This window comes from Amphiura filiformis, chromosome 17 (assembly GCF_039555335.1).
Source record: "Amphiura filiformis chromosome 17, Afil_fr2py, whole genome shotgun sequence".
NCBI classification, from domain to species: domain Eukaryota; kingdom Metazoa; phylum Echinodermata; class Ophiuroidea; order Amphilepidida; family Amphiuridae; genus Amphiura; species Amphiura filiformis.
In genome coordinates this window covers 35198506-35216227 of record NC_092644.1, presented here as the reverse complement: position 1 = coordinate 35216227, position 17722 = coordinate 35198506, and the positions used below count along the sequence as shown (strand labels likewise).

The following is a 17722-nucleotide window of genomic DNA, read 5'->3' as shown; positions in this document are numbered from 1 at the left end:
ATTCATGGTTCAAACTAAAAATTATATAAAATTCATGGTTCAAACTATAAGTAAAATCATACCGTATAATATTATAATGATTTTATAAAGATCACAATTACCCATCTCGGCAAAAGTCAAACCTTTCTGCTTTAAGGCTGTATGGGGTGTCATCACAATCATAATTATGACATAACCAGCACTGAGCCTCTTAGGGGCTGTGCAATAATCATGACCCCCCCCCGCCCGGGGGAGAAATCACCCAAACGGCTCGCCAAAAATCGCTTGCCCCCCCCCCCCTCGGCCCGCCAAAAATCGCTTGCCCCCCCCCCTCTCGGCCCGCAAAAAACTATTTAATTCTTGCCCTCTCCCCCAATTTTACCCTCCCCCAGGGCTCATAATTATTGCACGGGCCCGGTGCACAGGCCCTTATCAACTGTGTAAGGAATCGCCAGCTGAGATTCCTAGGGCACATCTTTCGTATGCTAGAGGGTATGCTCTTTACATAATACCACCTCATGGCAAAAGGAGACCCGGACGCCCTTGCACATCTATCATGTCTATACAGCCCATTTAGTCCGAAGGGCCATTAGTCCGAAAAGGGTTTAAGTTTAGGTTAATGACATTTTAGGCTAGGATTGGCACCAGGGTTAGTGTTAGGATTAGGTTAGGGGCCTATGGTTAGGGTATAAGTGTTAGGTTATTTGGAGTTAAGGTGGTATTGGATGCATTTTCTAGAAATAAGGAAATGCTTTGAGCATGTTTTAAACAGATTAATTGAGTAGGGTAAAGTACACTGATCAATATGCCTTTTGTTTGAAGCAAATCGGACATACGGTTTCTATACTACATCAAATTATATTTTCTTTGTATCTTATTGTTTTTATCAATAATCAATATAGTTAATGAGCTAAAAGGACTGTAAAGGCTCATTAATATGTAATTTTGCCAATATTTTGCTAAAATCAATGCATAAATGTTCATGGTACTTTTATTTTGCATACTTTTGCCCTGAAACTTGGTCAAAGTGTTTCTAATATGTTCTAATGTATTATATAGTGAAGCCGCCCCTCATTTGCATATTTGCACAATTAATGAGCTAATTTGCATAAATGCTAATTAATTATGCAAATTAGGGCGGCTAGCTCATTAATTATGCATAAATTATCTGGAAGTCATTAGAAACACTTTGACCAAGTTTGAAGCTAATATTCTGTTAAATAAAAATGTTATGAACATTTATGCATTGGATTTTAGCAAAATATTGGCAAAAATTACATATTAATGAGCACTTTCAAGTCATATTAGCTCATTAACTGTATTGATTATTGATAAAAAACAATACAATACAAAGACATTTAAAATGTATGTATTATGAAAACGGTATGTCCGATTAGCTTCAAACAAAAGGCATATGGATCAGTGTTCTCTGCCCTACTCAATTAATATGTTTAAAACATAAATAGAGCACTTCCAAAATGGGTCCAGAACCACCTTAAGGCGTAGGTAATAATGTTATGGAGTGTGGTTATGGTGTAGGCTATAATAGACTCACCTTATGAGGGTCATCTGCGTCACTACAATCTTTTGAACGCCAAGTTTGTACGTAGAGTGCGGACTTGAAATATGGAGCCACTTGACTGCTGTAAAATTCTAATAAATTGCAGGAATTTATAATAGATAAATATATAAAGATAGAGGAGAGAAATGGAGGACTCATGATTTAAGTACAAAACTGCTTTAATATTATTGCCAATGTAGGCCTACTTTAGACCAATAATTTAGCAGTTATGAGGCCCGAAAGTTTCCATAATTCCAGGGTTAAGAGCTGTTAAGACCACCCTTAACCAGGCTAAAATTGTATTGAAATGAGCCTTTTTGAATAAAATAAACACACTATCTGTGGTCATTAAAAATTGTATGACCCTCCTATTTTTCTTTCCAACAATTTATGACCCCCAGTATATTTGGGACCCCCCCCATTACGAAGAAAATACCAGGCGGCGGATGACATGATCGAGCCGGCAACTTGTGAAATCGCCCGGCCGTATGGCATTTTGGGGCATTTTCCAATATAGTCAGTTAGTTTTGTGGGGTTCATTATCGAACCCCAACGGTTTTAGCTTGTATTTATATTATTTATCAACATAGGCCTATTTGTTTGTGATATTTCAAACGTTTTAAAATTTCAAAATAATCCCATTCAATTACACGGTTGATGATGAAAATTTACTGAATTTAGAGAATGCAATACGGCCACCACCTGGAAAATACTAGCCTCCTAAATCACGAGGTAAAGTACCACGGGCTCAAGTATTTTGGCTGTTTTCCGTGGAGTTCTATGTGGTAGGCATTATTCCGATGGGCCTATGTTGAAATTGCTCCGACTGAACTTGGCAACCAAAACAAAACGAAAACAATTAACATATGCCTATTTCATATTACATGTATAAGATTACATAATACATTATGACTTTAAGCAGTAGTGGAGTACTAATTTGGTTTAATAAATAGGTTGTTTTATATCTTACCTGGATTTTTAACATTTCCCGGGACAGGTCCAGACTTGGCAAAACTAACAAACTGAAATTGGTGTTGTCCATTTCCATATTTTGTTGCGGTAATATCTTCAGTAGTAATAACCCAGTTTTCACTCTCTTTGCATGCATCTACACCTCGTTTCCAAATTGTTTCTAGATTAGTTGGCACTAATCCACTGACAGGAGGCCTATTATCATCCAACAGAGAATGATCGTAGGTATTGGCACAGTTGATTAAAAGTTGCGCTCCTGCATGAATCAACAGAAACATATTTTTCTTAAGGGGTATAGTCCATACAAGATTCCGCCCAACAAATTTTCTTAAACTTCGTACAAATTAAATTTCATTGATATACTTCGAATATCTAATATAAAAAAAGAGGGGTCACGGAGTTAGTTTTCGAGAAATAACCATTTTAAAAAGGCTGTTTTTAGAAAAAAAAAAATAGTACAGGCATCTATGGGAAAATGGAAATTTTAGACATAATTATTTTCGATTGTAACAAAAAATCTACTCCAACAATTTGCTAATTGTTTGATATAATAAATATGGGCACTGATAGGATGTTTCATTAAAGCCAATAACAAAATGGGTCACGGGGTTACCCTTTTCACAATTTGAGCAGAAATGGCATAATTTTTGGTTCAAAATACCAGTGCGACCCCAGACAAACAAGTGGTATGTCTATGAGTGCGACCATGGGGTCTAGGTACTTTTTTTTGTCTGGGAGTGCGACGGCATAGCGCGTCATTCGCAAAAACTTATCGCAGCTCATACGCGCTCAACTGTCCGCGTATGCAGGTGATATCGCAAACATCTGCAACATGACCGTGAAGGTGATTTTCGTTCGGTTTTGTAACCCTCTTGATTCCAAAGTATCTATTAGGTTATCTAATTAAATATACCGTATATTTGGACTCAATACCGAGTTCTTCAAAAATCGAAAACCTATAAGTGGTTAAGCCAGCGCCAAGAAACAAAATGAGACATTTTACATGAATCTGTAATTTCAAATTGAATTGAATTTGAACTTCGTCAATAGGTACTGCCGTTTTTCTCGTTGTTTTGCAGAGCAAAATACTTGTAGGCCTACCTATGACAATTTTAATGACTTTTCCTTCACTCTTAGGCAATTTTTAAATAATGATCAAATAATATTAATTACCGGTAATTAACACAATTAATATTAATTAACTTGATTAATATAATGTTTACCCTTTTCCTAATACCTCCTAATAATAATCTTCAAACTAACAACTTAGCGCTGAATTTATACTAAAAGAACAAAGTCTATAAAATCGGGTCTGTCCGGTTTTAATAATAAAATCTTCAATCTGTAATTAAAGCACTTCAGGCTTAGTCTTTCACGTGGTATTTTAGAACACCATTGGGCATTATAATCATGCAAGAAGAAGAAATTCAAGAAAAATTGAGGGCGTCTCTGTGGAACCAATCACACCATGAAGGCCCATCCCAAGTCCCTATCAGAAAATGTCCAAACACTCAATGGTCAGAATGAGTAATACAGTAGAATATTATACATACCAATGACGTCAAACTGGTCGAAGCTAGCAGATATACATAACAATGATTGTCCATTTGATTCTGCACTTTTTGGCCAGCTATAGCCCTTACTACCGACATTTGGAAAGCCGGGTACACTGTGAACCAACCAGAAGCCATTGACTTTGTCTAACGCAACAACACCTATGTAGTTGTGAAAAACAAGCGGTAATAAAAATATGTTTTCAAATTACTTAAGAATACTCAAGAATTTTCATGTTGAAAGCTGAATTGAAAAATGTTTGCTAAATAGGTCTACATTTAATTCATACTTGTAACAAAATGCTGTTAAATGTAAATTACATTGTATTTAGGCCTACATAATATTTGCCGGTGCAAAAACCACAAAATATTGAAGAATATTTAGAGAATAAAGGTATTGTTTTTAGCCGCTGGAGTGCATCATTATTTTAAGTAAAACAACGAGGCGAAGCCGAGTTGTTTTACGCCGAAAATAATGATGTCGCGTGTTATATGAGACGATAGATGCACGACAGCGGCGTAAAACAATACCTTTATTCTCATTCTTAAACACTTCAATTCAATTAATCATAAATAAACCAAATTTTAATCAAATTAAATCCTACATTTTACAAGCATTTACCTAGGGCTTAGAATCGATCAGTCCGGTTGTTGCTAATGCACCTCCGATTGGTTCAAATAACGCGTACGTGTATCGCGTCGACACGCACGCGCTAAAGTGTGTGATATCGTGTCATATCACACAGGTAAGAACCAATAAGATTGCAAGAACTTTCTTAAGTGTTTAAGAAGGACTTATATTACACATGTTACATGAATTAGACATTCTCACCCTTGGTATGACCTCCAGATACCGTACCCCTATTTGGAGGTGGTTGGTCGCTGTACATACCATATGCTACACTCTGGAAACAAAACAACAAGCGAGCAAAGTGTTGCAATTAAACAAGATGAAAGGTCAGTTTAACCCACTCAATGTGTTACAATTAAACATATTATAAAAGACAAATATAATTAACAAGTGTCAGCGCACATTTCAGATAAAAAATAAATAAAGGAGAATATGCCGAGATGGGAATCGAACTCGCGACCTTCCACGTCACGTGCTAGTCAGACGTCCGAACTACTTTGTGTCTGTGTCAAAGGCCATATACCATATTGTCCATATCACAAAACCAAAACCAGTTAACTTGTACCCCGTTTACATTGGGCAAAAGTCGTACAATCGGCTTAAGCTGTATTTTGAATTACGACAGCAGATTGATTCGTTTGGTGGGTGTTTACACTACATTGAGTGAATTCGATTAGAAATTCGCATTCACTAATATCGAATTGGTTTGTTACCAATGGTTACGGCAGGTAAATACGAATTCAACAACCGTGAACGTGTTCGTTTACTTTAGCGAAAAGTCGTAATTGATGACGACTTATTCGAATTCACTTGAAATGATCTGAATGATGATACAAGTCATCATTGGAATTACGACTTTTGAATTAGATTAATTACGACCGTCCCTGTTTATACGTATGATACGAAATAAGGGTAGGGGAGAGCGGGGATTGTTCGCCCTATTTTTTTTCTGACCAGCCTAGCGATGTCAATTTTAAGGTTAGGGATGACCTGATTAGCCCATGTGAAAGCCCAGAACTATAGGCCTTACAATAGCAACAGGATAGAGCAAACAAAAAAGTTTTGCAAAGTGGCGAACTTGCCCCACATTGGGGCAGGTTCGCCCATCACCCTAATCACAAAAAAGGTTTAAACATTGCGTAACAATAACATATTCAATGCAAACATTTAGCAAGAGTATACAGGGCATTCATTCTCTTCTGGGGAGTAACTAAATTTGTTACAACTTCGGGGGATTATGGATAAGGACATAAACGGTGGTATGAGTTTTACTGATACCACATAACTTTAACAAACATGCTTTTAAGTAGTTTTACCTTGTTTAATGGTATAATTATCAATATTTTGCATAATACGCTGATGGGGCAGGTCCGCCCTCCAGTTTGGGGTAGGTCCACCCGGGGAAGATATAGGGCGAACATGCCCCATCCTCAAAAAGGCGAACGTGCCCCTTGTGCACATTTTTGTATTTTCTTCAGGGTATGCAAAATACAAATCGCATATCTTTAACAAATCCCATATGTTCCAAATACAGATTTCCATTAAAACCATCTGTATTTATGTATCAATGATAATACAACATTATTAATGCAAGAAAAAATTACGTTTTGGTGTATTTTTTGTTTGTTTTGGCTGCAGTTCGATGAACACGTCCCTATATGTCGCGTAGCTAATATGAGAAGTTAATAATGACCTATGTCACCTAATTTTACCATCACCAAATTCCCCGATAGCCGTAGTGCTGAGAAACAAGGGGTGGGCGAACCTGCCCCTAGGGCGAACATTCCCCGCTCTCACCTACTTGTCCATCAATTTCATTCAGGGGCGTGTTTGAAAAACGGCACAGCGCATTAGTAAAAAGAATAAAAAATACTAAAATTTTCACCAGGGTTCGAACCACTGCCAAGGCACTATGAATGCTAAAGATGCCTATTGTGCCACGGTGACTGTGCTTAACATTCGGCGATTTTCAAAGATATACATCAATACGTTTCTAGTGTATTGAAAATCAGATGTTGGTAGGAATACAGTCACAGAAAGACATATGACTCTACTTGTCTGTTTGTTTTTCATTTAATACAAATTAATTTTGATGAATTGAACTGTAGGACTCGTGATAAACGACGATTAATTTTGTAATAATAAAATAAAAACGCCGGGTCATTCACGACGTCATTTGTAATTCATGTCAAAACCTGGGGAGGACCCCCGGGGGAGGACCGCACACATGGATCCGTGTATACGTGCGCAATCGATACTCAATGATCCAGACAATACCGTTTGAATATACCGCCCTTATATATGCACCTGCTTGACACATCTTGTCACTTGCGGGAAGATATACTATATAGGTCTTCCTAATAGCTTACAATAGATACCCCACCGTAAATAGCTCTCTTCATTACCTCGCTGTGCCAGAATATATGCGAAGTGTACGTACTTTTGAACCATATTTTGTTCAAAAATAATAGGAAGGGACTGTTTTCAGCTAAAATGTTGGCTATCTACAGAAGCCTCATGATACCGGGAAGTGTTGCAGAAAGGTAAGCGTACTCTTTATTTATTCAAAATATCACATATCAATGAATTTAAATTGGAAATCCAAAAAGGGAATGTCAGGTCAAAATTCTCACCTTAGAATTATTGTGAAATAAAATCAACCCAAATTTAGGCTCCGCAAACAACGTCCAATTATTCCCATTGGTGTTTGCTACACGTGCATATAATAAATTACGATTTGGGGCTAATTTGAGAAGAGTTAATGCCTCGAGTTTCAAAATACACCGAGTGATGTTTTTAGATCAAAAACATCGACAATTCAAGACTCTGTAAAAACTAATCAAGAATTATCTGGGATAATTGCAACTATAGTATAATGAAAGTTATGATCTACCGGTAAGCTACCAGATGCATCATTAATTTCTTGTCTATGATATTTAGTTGTGAGAAAAGATTACTTTAATGTTTTGGCGGGATTATGTCCCGCCAAAAAGAGCATGTAGCCTTTAAGTCGATTACGACTTTAGTGAATTCGATTACGACTTTCGCCCAATGTAAACGGGGTATTGGACTCCGTATACCGCCATGTACAGGAGCACACCACTAAATCAATGCGCCATTTGTGAAACCCTAATGAGTTATGGTAAAATACAAACACTTTTTGAGGTATTTTAGGCTGGTCTTTAGACTAACAGGCCTAATCAGAGAGAATAGCGAATTATAGCTTAAGGGGTACTACACCCTGTGGTAACTTTGTGAATATTTTGCATTTTCTCAAAAATAATAACACACTGGTAACAAAAGTTATGTATATTATTGGGGCAAGGAATCCACTTACTACACTGAAATTTCAGTGACTCAAGATAAGCGGTTCAGTATATATGATAGGAAATGAAGTACATTCTGGGGGTACCTCTTTTCTTATCATAAATAACGAACCGCTTGTCTTGGGTCACTGAAATTCCAGTGTAGTAATTGGATTCCTTGCCCCTATAATATACGTAACTTTTGTTACCACTGTGTTATTAGTTTTGAGAAAAATGCAAAATAGACATAAATTTATCGAGGGGTGTAGTACCCCTTAAATAAAATTGCAAAGCCATACATGAATTTGAGTTGCCAAAAGAGTCGCATTTTTATAATTATCGCGAACACTTCCCCTTAACAGGCTTAAAAACACTTTTTTTATTACGTCAACAGATAACGCAATTTATAGCGTATAATAGCGAATATGGTAATTCTGATGAAATCAGCCTATCCAAGCACAATATTTGACCAAAATATAAGTTTTAAAAGGCAACGTGTTCCTTACAATATTTTTCAAATTTTATGTCATTTAAGAGCAGACTGCCTGGAGGCTAGACTCACTGTACTTGGAAATATCTGTGTATTCGGGTGTATCGACTGCATAATTTATAAGAGATTCGTTTTGTAGCAAACTTTTCTCTCTCTCTCTGTCCCTCTCCTCTCTCTTCCTCCTCCTCTCTTTCCCACCCCTCTCTCTCTGGGTTTCTCAACAGCACATGATATTATATAATGATCATGAACAACATGTAGCCCATCGTCTGTGACTGAAAATGAATTGCCGCATAGCAAGCTATAGCAGATCTTACCTTGTTTCCATAATTTGTATACACCTGGTTTAGAGTGCGCCCTATGGCTTGGTTGATATTAGTAAGTGGCACTGATGATTTCGTAAACTTCTGTTTTTTTGCATCCATATACATAAATTCGGCGCCAGTTGTTGCTGGAGTAGAACTTTGTGGAAGTTTTAATGCAATGAACCTGCAATTGAATATTAATCAAGTTGTAATTATTATATCTTAAAAAGTTTATGCTTAGTTTGTTGGACTGGCTAAAAAATTGACACCCTAAAATTGACACCCTAAAATTGACACCCTAAAAAATTGACACCCTAAAAAATTGACACCCTAAAATTTTTTTTTTCATTTCTGGAACAAGCATAGAGATGAGCTCAGTTGTTACACCAGGTATTTTTTCGGGAGGGTTAGGGCAAAGTAATATTATCTGAGTGTAAAAGCAAACATTACGCCTAAATCTTGCATTTTTTGCCTGAAACACTGTAAAAGGGATACAGCACCTAACCATGTGTGTAATTTTTGCACTTTGCTGATTTCGAACTATAGGGCTACACTGAAAGCCACGCTGGAGTCATGGTGACTCCATATTGGGAATCATCTGGTGCCCTTGAAGAGTCTTATTTGTTGACTCCGCTGAAGAGTCACCGTTAATGACTCTACACAGGATTCATTTGACTCCCAATATGGATTCATTTTAGACATAGAGTCACGCAGTGGTTGGACTCTGCTCCTAGAGTAACTCAGACTCCATTTATATAGGCCTATCACCCCGGCTTCAGTACAGGGTCACTTCGACAGTCCGACTCCTAGGAAAGCTTACAATTATTAGCTTTACCTCACCGTCAGGTTCAAATTCTCTTGCGTAATCCAGCTCAAGATCAAATCGGCCTACAACATGAAAATAACACATCACACTGTCCAAACAACAATACATGATGCACCATATGCGAATGACCAGCATGATGCAGCAAACAGCACATAGTACAATGCAAGATTGCCGCTACCTCAGCAATAGGCATACAAGTGTAGGCCTACCGCATCGATGACTCTGAATGTAGAGTCAATTGACTCCACGGGTAGAGTCAATTGACTCTGAAGTGAAAGTCAGGTCCGACTTCTTTTAAGAGTCAGTGTCAAATAACTACCACGTCGTGCACGACTCCGCAGGTGGGAGTCAATTGACCCCACGGGTAGAATCAACTGACTCTCTTGTGACAGTCAGGAAACTCTTTTGAGAGTCAGTGCTAGTTCACTACACTTTGAGAGTCACTTGACTCCATTCTGACTATCAGTTTACGCTTGTTTATAAATTCATGAATTTTCTCACGCTATAGGGGGCCTACCATCACTCCACCCCTACCAAACTCCTACACTCCAGTCACCATGCCCTATAGCCCGCTCATACCCCTAACCCACCACTACCTCAACCACACCCTACCCCGACCCTACCCCACCCATACCACGAACCCATCCTTAACCCCACCATACACAAACACTATCCCACCCCTATCCCACAACACCTACCCCACAACACCTACCCCAACTCACTCCATTCCACTAACCCATCCCCACCCACCCCTTGCCAAATTCTCACCCCTGCCCAATCTTTACCCACCCGCTCCTACCCAACCCTCCCACCACACCCCTTATCTACTACTATCCCACCTCACCCCTTACTCACTCATCCTAACCCTACCCTTACCCCAGCCCTACCCACTACCTCACCACACTACCCCTACCCCTCCCCACTCACTACCCCACCACACCACACCTTAACCCCACCCATCCTAGTACCCCCACCTCACCCATAACTAACCCCCTACACCACCCATCCTAACCATAGGCCTACCCTTACCCCAGCCCTACCAATTACCACTAACCCCTACCCTTTTACACCAGCCCTACCAATGCTACCATATACAACCCCATAAGGCGAGTGAAAGTCGATTCCGAGTTTATCGTCCCCCGCCCGCGTCACTTTTTGGACACCAAAAACACCCGCGTCAAATTTTAAAAAATGTCAAAATAATTCATTATTTTCAAAGTATCAGTGTTTTCACCAGTTTTAGCAATTGGAAACATATATTTTTGTTTGTAAAACATATAAATTTATAACTTGGAACCAAAACCAGGCTCTTTTCTAACTTTTCTAGTCCCTACCCATACAAAAACATGTTTATAAATAACATGTATGAGTGTGGCTTTAAATCAACACGCACTTTAGGTCAATAATGAAATCTGATGAAATAATGAAAAATGAAAAAGTCACCTCACCAACCTGGGAAAAAAAAGGGACGATAAACTCGGAATTGACTTTCATTAGCCTAACACTCTACCCATAACTTTTGGAACTATAGTTGCATGGTGGACCTACTTTAGTATTTATAACCCAATTTGGGATAAGTTGCCACTATATATATTATATAGGCCTCAATCATAGACCCTGGAATAGAAATTCTATTTCCAGGGTCTATGCCCGTCTATGCCTCAATGTCGGGCTCAATGTACGAAGTATTTTTTAGATTTTCTTTTTTTAATTTCACTCAAAAGAAAATCATATAAGTACTCACCAGCTTACAGGTTTCCCTGCCATATCCAGACAGTCCAATGAATATGAGATGTCAATCACACACATTAGCGAGATCCATACCACAAGCAAAACTTTAGCGCTACCTGTCATTTTGCCTTAATAGTATATCCAAGTCTATACGCGATAACGTAAACGCGTATGTTGATACGAACGTCGAGAGTAGTTTAATTGATATGCAGGCAACTTTCCAATGTAGTCGGTTTTATTCACAGATTTGCTCCAAATTGCAAGGATGATGATGATGAAACTTTCGCTTTCACATTGGCGTGGGAGTTACTGTAGACGTATAGTATACTACAAAATGTATATCGTAGATTATCAGATTATATACCATAGGCGTACCGGTATGTCACGAGTGGGATGGGGGTATTGACATGGTTAACAACTTTGTGGGTAACATGTGCAAAATGTTGCAATTTTTGAAGCTATGAATGCCACAAAAATGTTAAAATGTTGCAGATTTGGTGTAAATTTCTAAAGAAAAGGGAAGTTCAGGGGGTGTAAGTTGATGAAAAAAGGGTGTCATTGGGTGTAGAGTTTGCCTTAAAAAGGAAGTCGATTGACTGTCAGGGGGGACAAGGTTAAAAGAAAATATGTTCATCTTAAAGTAAATGTTTGGACCAGAGAAAAACAAATGCTTAAGTCATGCATATACCAAATATCTATAGCAAAGTTGGAAATTGCTTTTCCGTTATCCGGGTCCGTTATCCCCCATCCTCCTTTCTTTCTTAAGATATTCTTTCTTTATACCATTTGTCCTTTCTTCCTTTACTGGCCTTGCTTTTCCGTTCCTTGCTTTAAATGTATTTCTCTTTTCCCCATTCATTTTTCCATTTTTTGCAGGCCTATAGCGATAGGGTGTGACGTGTTCGTTAGGCCCCGTATCCATAGGCTGTTCCCTTGTGGTGTGTGCCCTTGTTCCGTGTTCACTTGTTCCCATGTGACCTGCCACACAGGCAACGAACCTTTGTTTTGCTTAGTGGCCGTATCCATAGGTTGTCTGTGTGGCAGGTCATATGGGAACAACTGAACACGGAACAAGGGCACACGCCACAAGGGAACAGCCTATGGATACGGGGCCTTAGAGGAATTTGATCGTTATACGGTATCATTTTTAGGCGGCATTTTTTTTCAAAATTGGTATAAGCAGTCTTTGAACTGGTATACAAACATTTTTGAACAACGATAAACATGTTTTTTTGCTGTTGTTATTTTGTATGTTTATTTTGAAATTAATAATAAGAAGATAACAAGACTCACCAGATAAAGAAATAAAAAGAGAAAAAAAAAAAAAAAGAAGTTTGAGGAAGTAAAGAAAAACAAACAGGAACAGGTATAGAAGCAAGGAAAAGGTTAGAAAAAGTTATGTACAGAAGAGCATGGAAAAACACACCAGAAAATAAAGATACAAAAAGAAACAGGGAGATAAAAACAACAAAAGATAGCGGGGACAAGAGAAACTAAGAAGAAAGAAAGATTAAAAAAAATACTAGTTCGAAGAAAGAAGTAAACAATAAAAGAAAACCAAAAGACAGAGAGACAATAACACACGGAAGACAGACATAGGGATGTGAAAGAAGGATGAGTAAAAAATTCTAAATTTACAATGAAAGACAAGGAATAGAAAATAGATAAACGTATGAGGAAATAAAAATAAAATGAAATGAAGCGAGAGTTGCATTGTTCAAAATGGTGTCATATTATAGAGAAAGGAGTACGTCAAGATTGTCTACTTTCTACGCTATTGTTTATATTATCTATCAGTATTGTGGCATATAAAGTAAGGACAAGAACATCAATGGTTTCAAACTTCCCCTTTATTTTATTGGTATCAATATGCGGATGATATTGCGCTATTTGATATCTCATTCTCATGACCGGCGCGGCATAAAACCTTGGATTAAGGTTAGCAACTATTTTAAACTGTTGCGATTTGGATTTGGTAGTTCACATCATCTTGCGAATGCTATTGAGCGTTGGCAAAAATTTCATTGATCATTTCATAGCGAGCGTGTAGAAGAATTCAAATATAATTGATATACGGTACTTTAGTAGGTCATGTGGTTCTTGATGAGTTATATTGTAAAGAAGGCTGAAACTTTTGTAAAACGTACATAACTCATTAACAACAATAAATCAAGCACGTTTCAAGTGATTTGTAGAATGAACTTTTGCGAAACATCAAAGTGTTATTTTTTAATAATATATTGATAATGAAAATCGATTTTGTGTAATTGTAAGTTTAATTCGAAATACTGATAAGATGTACAACTAAAGAATATGGCATTATTTTATTGTAACCATTTGGAATAATGAATGTAGGCCTAGTGTAAAAAGGTTTTTTTATAACAGTATACCTTGTTTTAATGTATAACATTATTCAATATCTGATTTGAATTTGGTGGACATTATTCATGTTATTATAGACTTCTCCGTAGTCCATTAACTTAATTGCCCATCGTGCTAGCCATATACAGGGTGTAGCAGAAAGAACTGAATTGTCGGAACTTAATTTTTGGGTATTTTAGTATCCAAACCAAAAAATAACTTACAATTGACCACACTGTTATTGAAATATTTTACGGAACTCACTCATTTTCAGACCTTTCCATGGATTCACTGCGCATGAGGCGTCCATTGTCGATTGATTGATATTTGAAAATTAGGTAGTTTCGCAAAGTTGTTGGTTAATATAGCCGGGGGTTATAGGCCTACATGAGATAACGGAGCGGTCAATTGTCAAAATTTAAAAGTATGTGATGAATAATTTATTCCTCAACCATAGGTCTATCAAATATTTATAGTTCTGGTTGGTTCGGACATAAAAATACCCAAACATTCAAAATTCCGACGGTAGGCCTACAGTTCTTTTAGGGACATAATAATCTGTGTATTTATTTGTGCAATATTGGTAGATTTACTCAAAAATCGGCAATGTTTTGTAAGGATTGTATTAATGATTAAGTATCCAAGTGGCCTAATAGGCCTATATGAGATTTTTGGTCTTTCTGTTGTCAGGCCGAAACAGGCTTTTTTTTAAGGGATCCGGAATGAGCGTTTCGACAGTATTTTTGTGGGACATGAGAGCACATCAGATATATCGAATTGCATTCTGAATACGAAGAATGTCTTTCAAATAATTTTCATTTTTTGAAATTCACGATGTAATACAAATTTTATAACAAATGATTAAAATTTGATATTTTTCTAATTTTTGATATATAACAGTCCTCGAAGTAGATTTTATAAATCTAATGATATATTCTTAAAGTCAGTGTATGTAACTGGGTGGAAAAGCCGACGATCAATTGAAAAAAATTTTTTGGTTTTGTGAAAAAAATCCATATCTTCAATACAAAAGGTCAAAATTTTCAATTGATCGTCGGCTTTTCATCCCACCTACATACACTTTAAGTAAATCATCAGATTTATAAAGTTTACTTCGAGTGCTGTTAAATATCAAAAATATAAATTTTTAATCATTTGCCATAAAATGTGTATTGCGAATTTCAAAAAATCTAAATTATTTGATATCAAAAGGACAATCTTCGTATTCAGAATGCAATTTGATATGTCTGACGTGCTCTAATGTCCCACAATAAATACTGTCCAAAAGTCCATACCCCATCCCTTAAGTGACCGTCAAAATAGTTGTGACATGGTTATTTGGAGCAAGAGTTGGCAAATAAAGCAGAGCAAGCAAACGATTAGAGCATTATGAAATCTATTCATTTGGAGCATGCTTCTTCAAATCAAATCAAATTTATCTAATATGATGTGGGACCAATATATTATAGGCTAAGGCCTACCCTTCCCTCCTCGTGGGCCCATGGACAAGGAGCTGAACGATGTCCTTTTAATACCCTATTCTTAACACACTTCATTCCCGCTTTTGCTCGGGGCACCTGAACCCTTGGGGCCCATGGATTTCATCCACCCTGTCCATCCGCTTGCTACACCCATGGAAGGTGGACCCCTATCTATACAAGCTTGTATTGGGCTCCAGTTGGATGCAATTGTGATTTTTTTTATAAACATTTGAAAAAATTACCCATTTTAATACCAAAATTTACCTAAAGAAGTGGGCCATTTTTATACCAGAGTCCCAAAAATGAAACTCATATTTGCGTTACTCCTATGACAGCAATCTTAATCTTTGTCTTCAGAAACTTCAAATAACTCAATGTAGATACTGTATGTTGAAAGCCTTGTCACGACAAATAAGAGACAATAACTAAAATCTGATTTTGATTATCAATCTTTTATTAAATTTGATTCATTTTTAATAGAAAAATACAATTTTCATATAATTGATCCAGTACAAGATATATCTATACACCTTTTTAATTAAAAATAATGCAGTGAAAAAGTTATTGATATAAATGTTATATTTTTACCCCCATTTTTACCTAATTACAGACGTCATATTGTGTGTTCCCTTGATTCAACAAAATATTATGTACGGTTAGGTTTGCTTTTGATTTTAGGAGTTTATACAGCAAACTTTATAGAACAAAATCTCAACTATACTATATGATCAACTCGTAATAGGATCAAATTATTTGTATTTTTGTTACTGCCCGAGTCAACTTGCTCCCGCAAAAAGCGTGCATCATTCACGCAATTTGAAAGTGCAGTTTGCGAAGGTGCTGCACCCAGCTGTGTGTACGCCATTCTATATCAATCCATGATGTTATGTGTCCTGCCTATTACAAGCTGATCATCAGAGTATAAGTAGCAACTATTTGAAATTGTAATTATTAATTTTAATTGATAAGAATAAACTGGAAATAAAATCCTGACATCGACGTTCCTTACTATGCATTATGCACCACTATGTGCTGCGACCCTGCCATCTACTAATATATATGCCACTGTGATATGACCAATGATTTAACCGGTTAGGGGTACTATGCCCCAAATCCATCTCAAAATTTAGAAAATCCCATAGGAAAATTGTCGGAAAAAGACTTGTGCCCCCCCAATCAGACTCGCTGCCCCCAATCATGGTCGGTGCCCCCACAATATGATGACCCACACTATGCCACTGGTGGATCCCTACACATATGAATGACTGTTCAAGGACCAGACCCTTAGATTAGAAAATCTACAGGTCCTTGTTAGACAAATATGCCTAATCTATATTTTAATGTTAAACTGGTCCACATTTAAGTGACACTTTCCTATACACTTCAGAATCCAAATCAACAACACTAACATAGGCGTAGATCCGGGGTTTATCCCCCAATATTTTGCCAGGGGATGGTCCATACAATCATCCCCCAATGTTGTGGCTGTGTGGGTGTCTGACGACCAAATTTGACCTCATATTTGGCCATTTTAGCGCCCAACCCAAAGTGCAAATTTTTTCGCACTTCGCACAAATTTATTCCACTTATGCACCATATTTCAACAATTTAGCTTCAAAATGGCAAATTTTTTTGCGCGCTTCGTGCGTATTTGTTCCATAAACTTATTCTGGAGCCAAAAGGTGCTGGATTCAGTTTACTTCAAGAAATTTTTTCCAACTTCATCCCCCCAATGTCAAAAAGAAATCTACGCCACTGAACACTAAGATTCTACCATATAGAAACGATTGATGTTGAAGTCAGCATTGAGATTGCCTTGCTGACTTTGGTAGGAAATCTATTTATATTGAGGGAGGAAAAGAAATTAAATGTTCATTTAAATGGATATATCAGTCAGAATTAATAGGTAAATTTTCACGGGAAAATTTTCTGGACACGTTGAACCCATGGGCGCAGACATTATTAACATTATGGAATGTGACCCGAGCACAGCTAGGGATGTTCATAAAATTTTGAAGTTCAATATTTTTAGCTGAAAGTTCTTTCATTTGAAAGAGAATTAAATTACCTAAACAATAAGGGGTCAATCATGTTTCTAGTGCATATACTTTTGAAGTTACAGACAAAAATAGTGTCAGCAAATTGCCCAAAATTTTGTGTGTGAAATTGTGACAGCAGGCACATGTACAATGCACACTACTGTATGTGACCCCAGATGACCTCCTATTCTTCACTGTAAGAAAGCTGTTTTGGATGGTCTTGATTTACACACAAATTGCTTTTGAGCTAAATCGAGTGTCGACTTGGTGGAACATGGATTGCACTATGTGATAGTTTATGAATCCAGTATCATGCCAGTACCAACATAAGTCAACATCACTTAGGTTTTGGTTGTCAAAATTAATTTTTAGTAATTTTTTCCATTGAGCCCCACAGTAAAGCCATTTTTGGACCGTACAGGCACATTCCACTTCCCTATGGACGAATAGCGCCACCTATAGTGTGTGATGTGAGCCTGACTAGCACA

At 37.3% G+C, this 17722-nt stretch overlaps 1 protein-coding gene across 1 annotated transcript in view; it reads right to left on the bottom strand.

Moving 5' to 3' along the window:
- Window positions 1-11476, bottom strand: part of LOC140138241 (plancitoxin-1-like) — a 50100-nt gene extending 38624 nt beyond the window's left edge. Inside the window, exons 1-6 of the mRNA XM_072160155.1 lie at window positions 11367-11476; window positions 8809-8980; window positions 4898-4970; window positions 4066-4227; window positions 2511-2768; window positions 1535-1632 (exon numbers count right to left, since the gene is read on the bottom strand). Coding sequence (XP_072016256.1) covers window positions 1535-1632; window positions 2511-2768; window positions 4066-4227; window positions 4898-4970; window positions 8809-8980; window positions 11367-11476 — 873 coding nt within the window. The remainder of the gene's footprint in view (window positions 1-1534; window positions 1633-2510; window positions 2769-4065; window positions 4228-4897; window positions 4971-8808; window positions 8981-11366) is intronic.
- Window positions 11477-17722: the final 6246 nt, after the last annotated feature.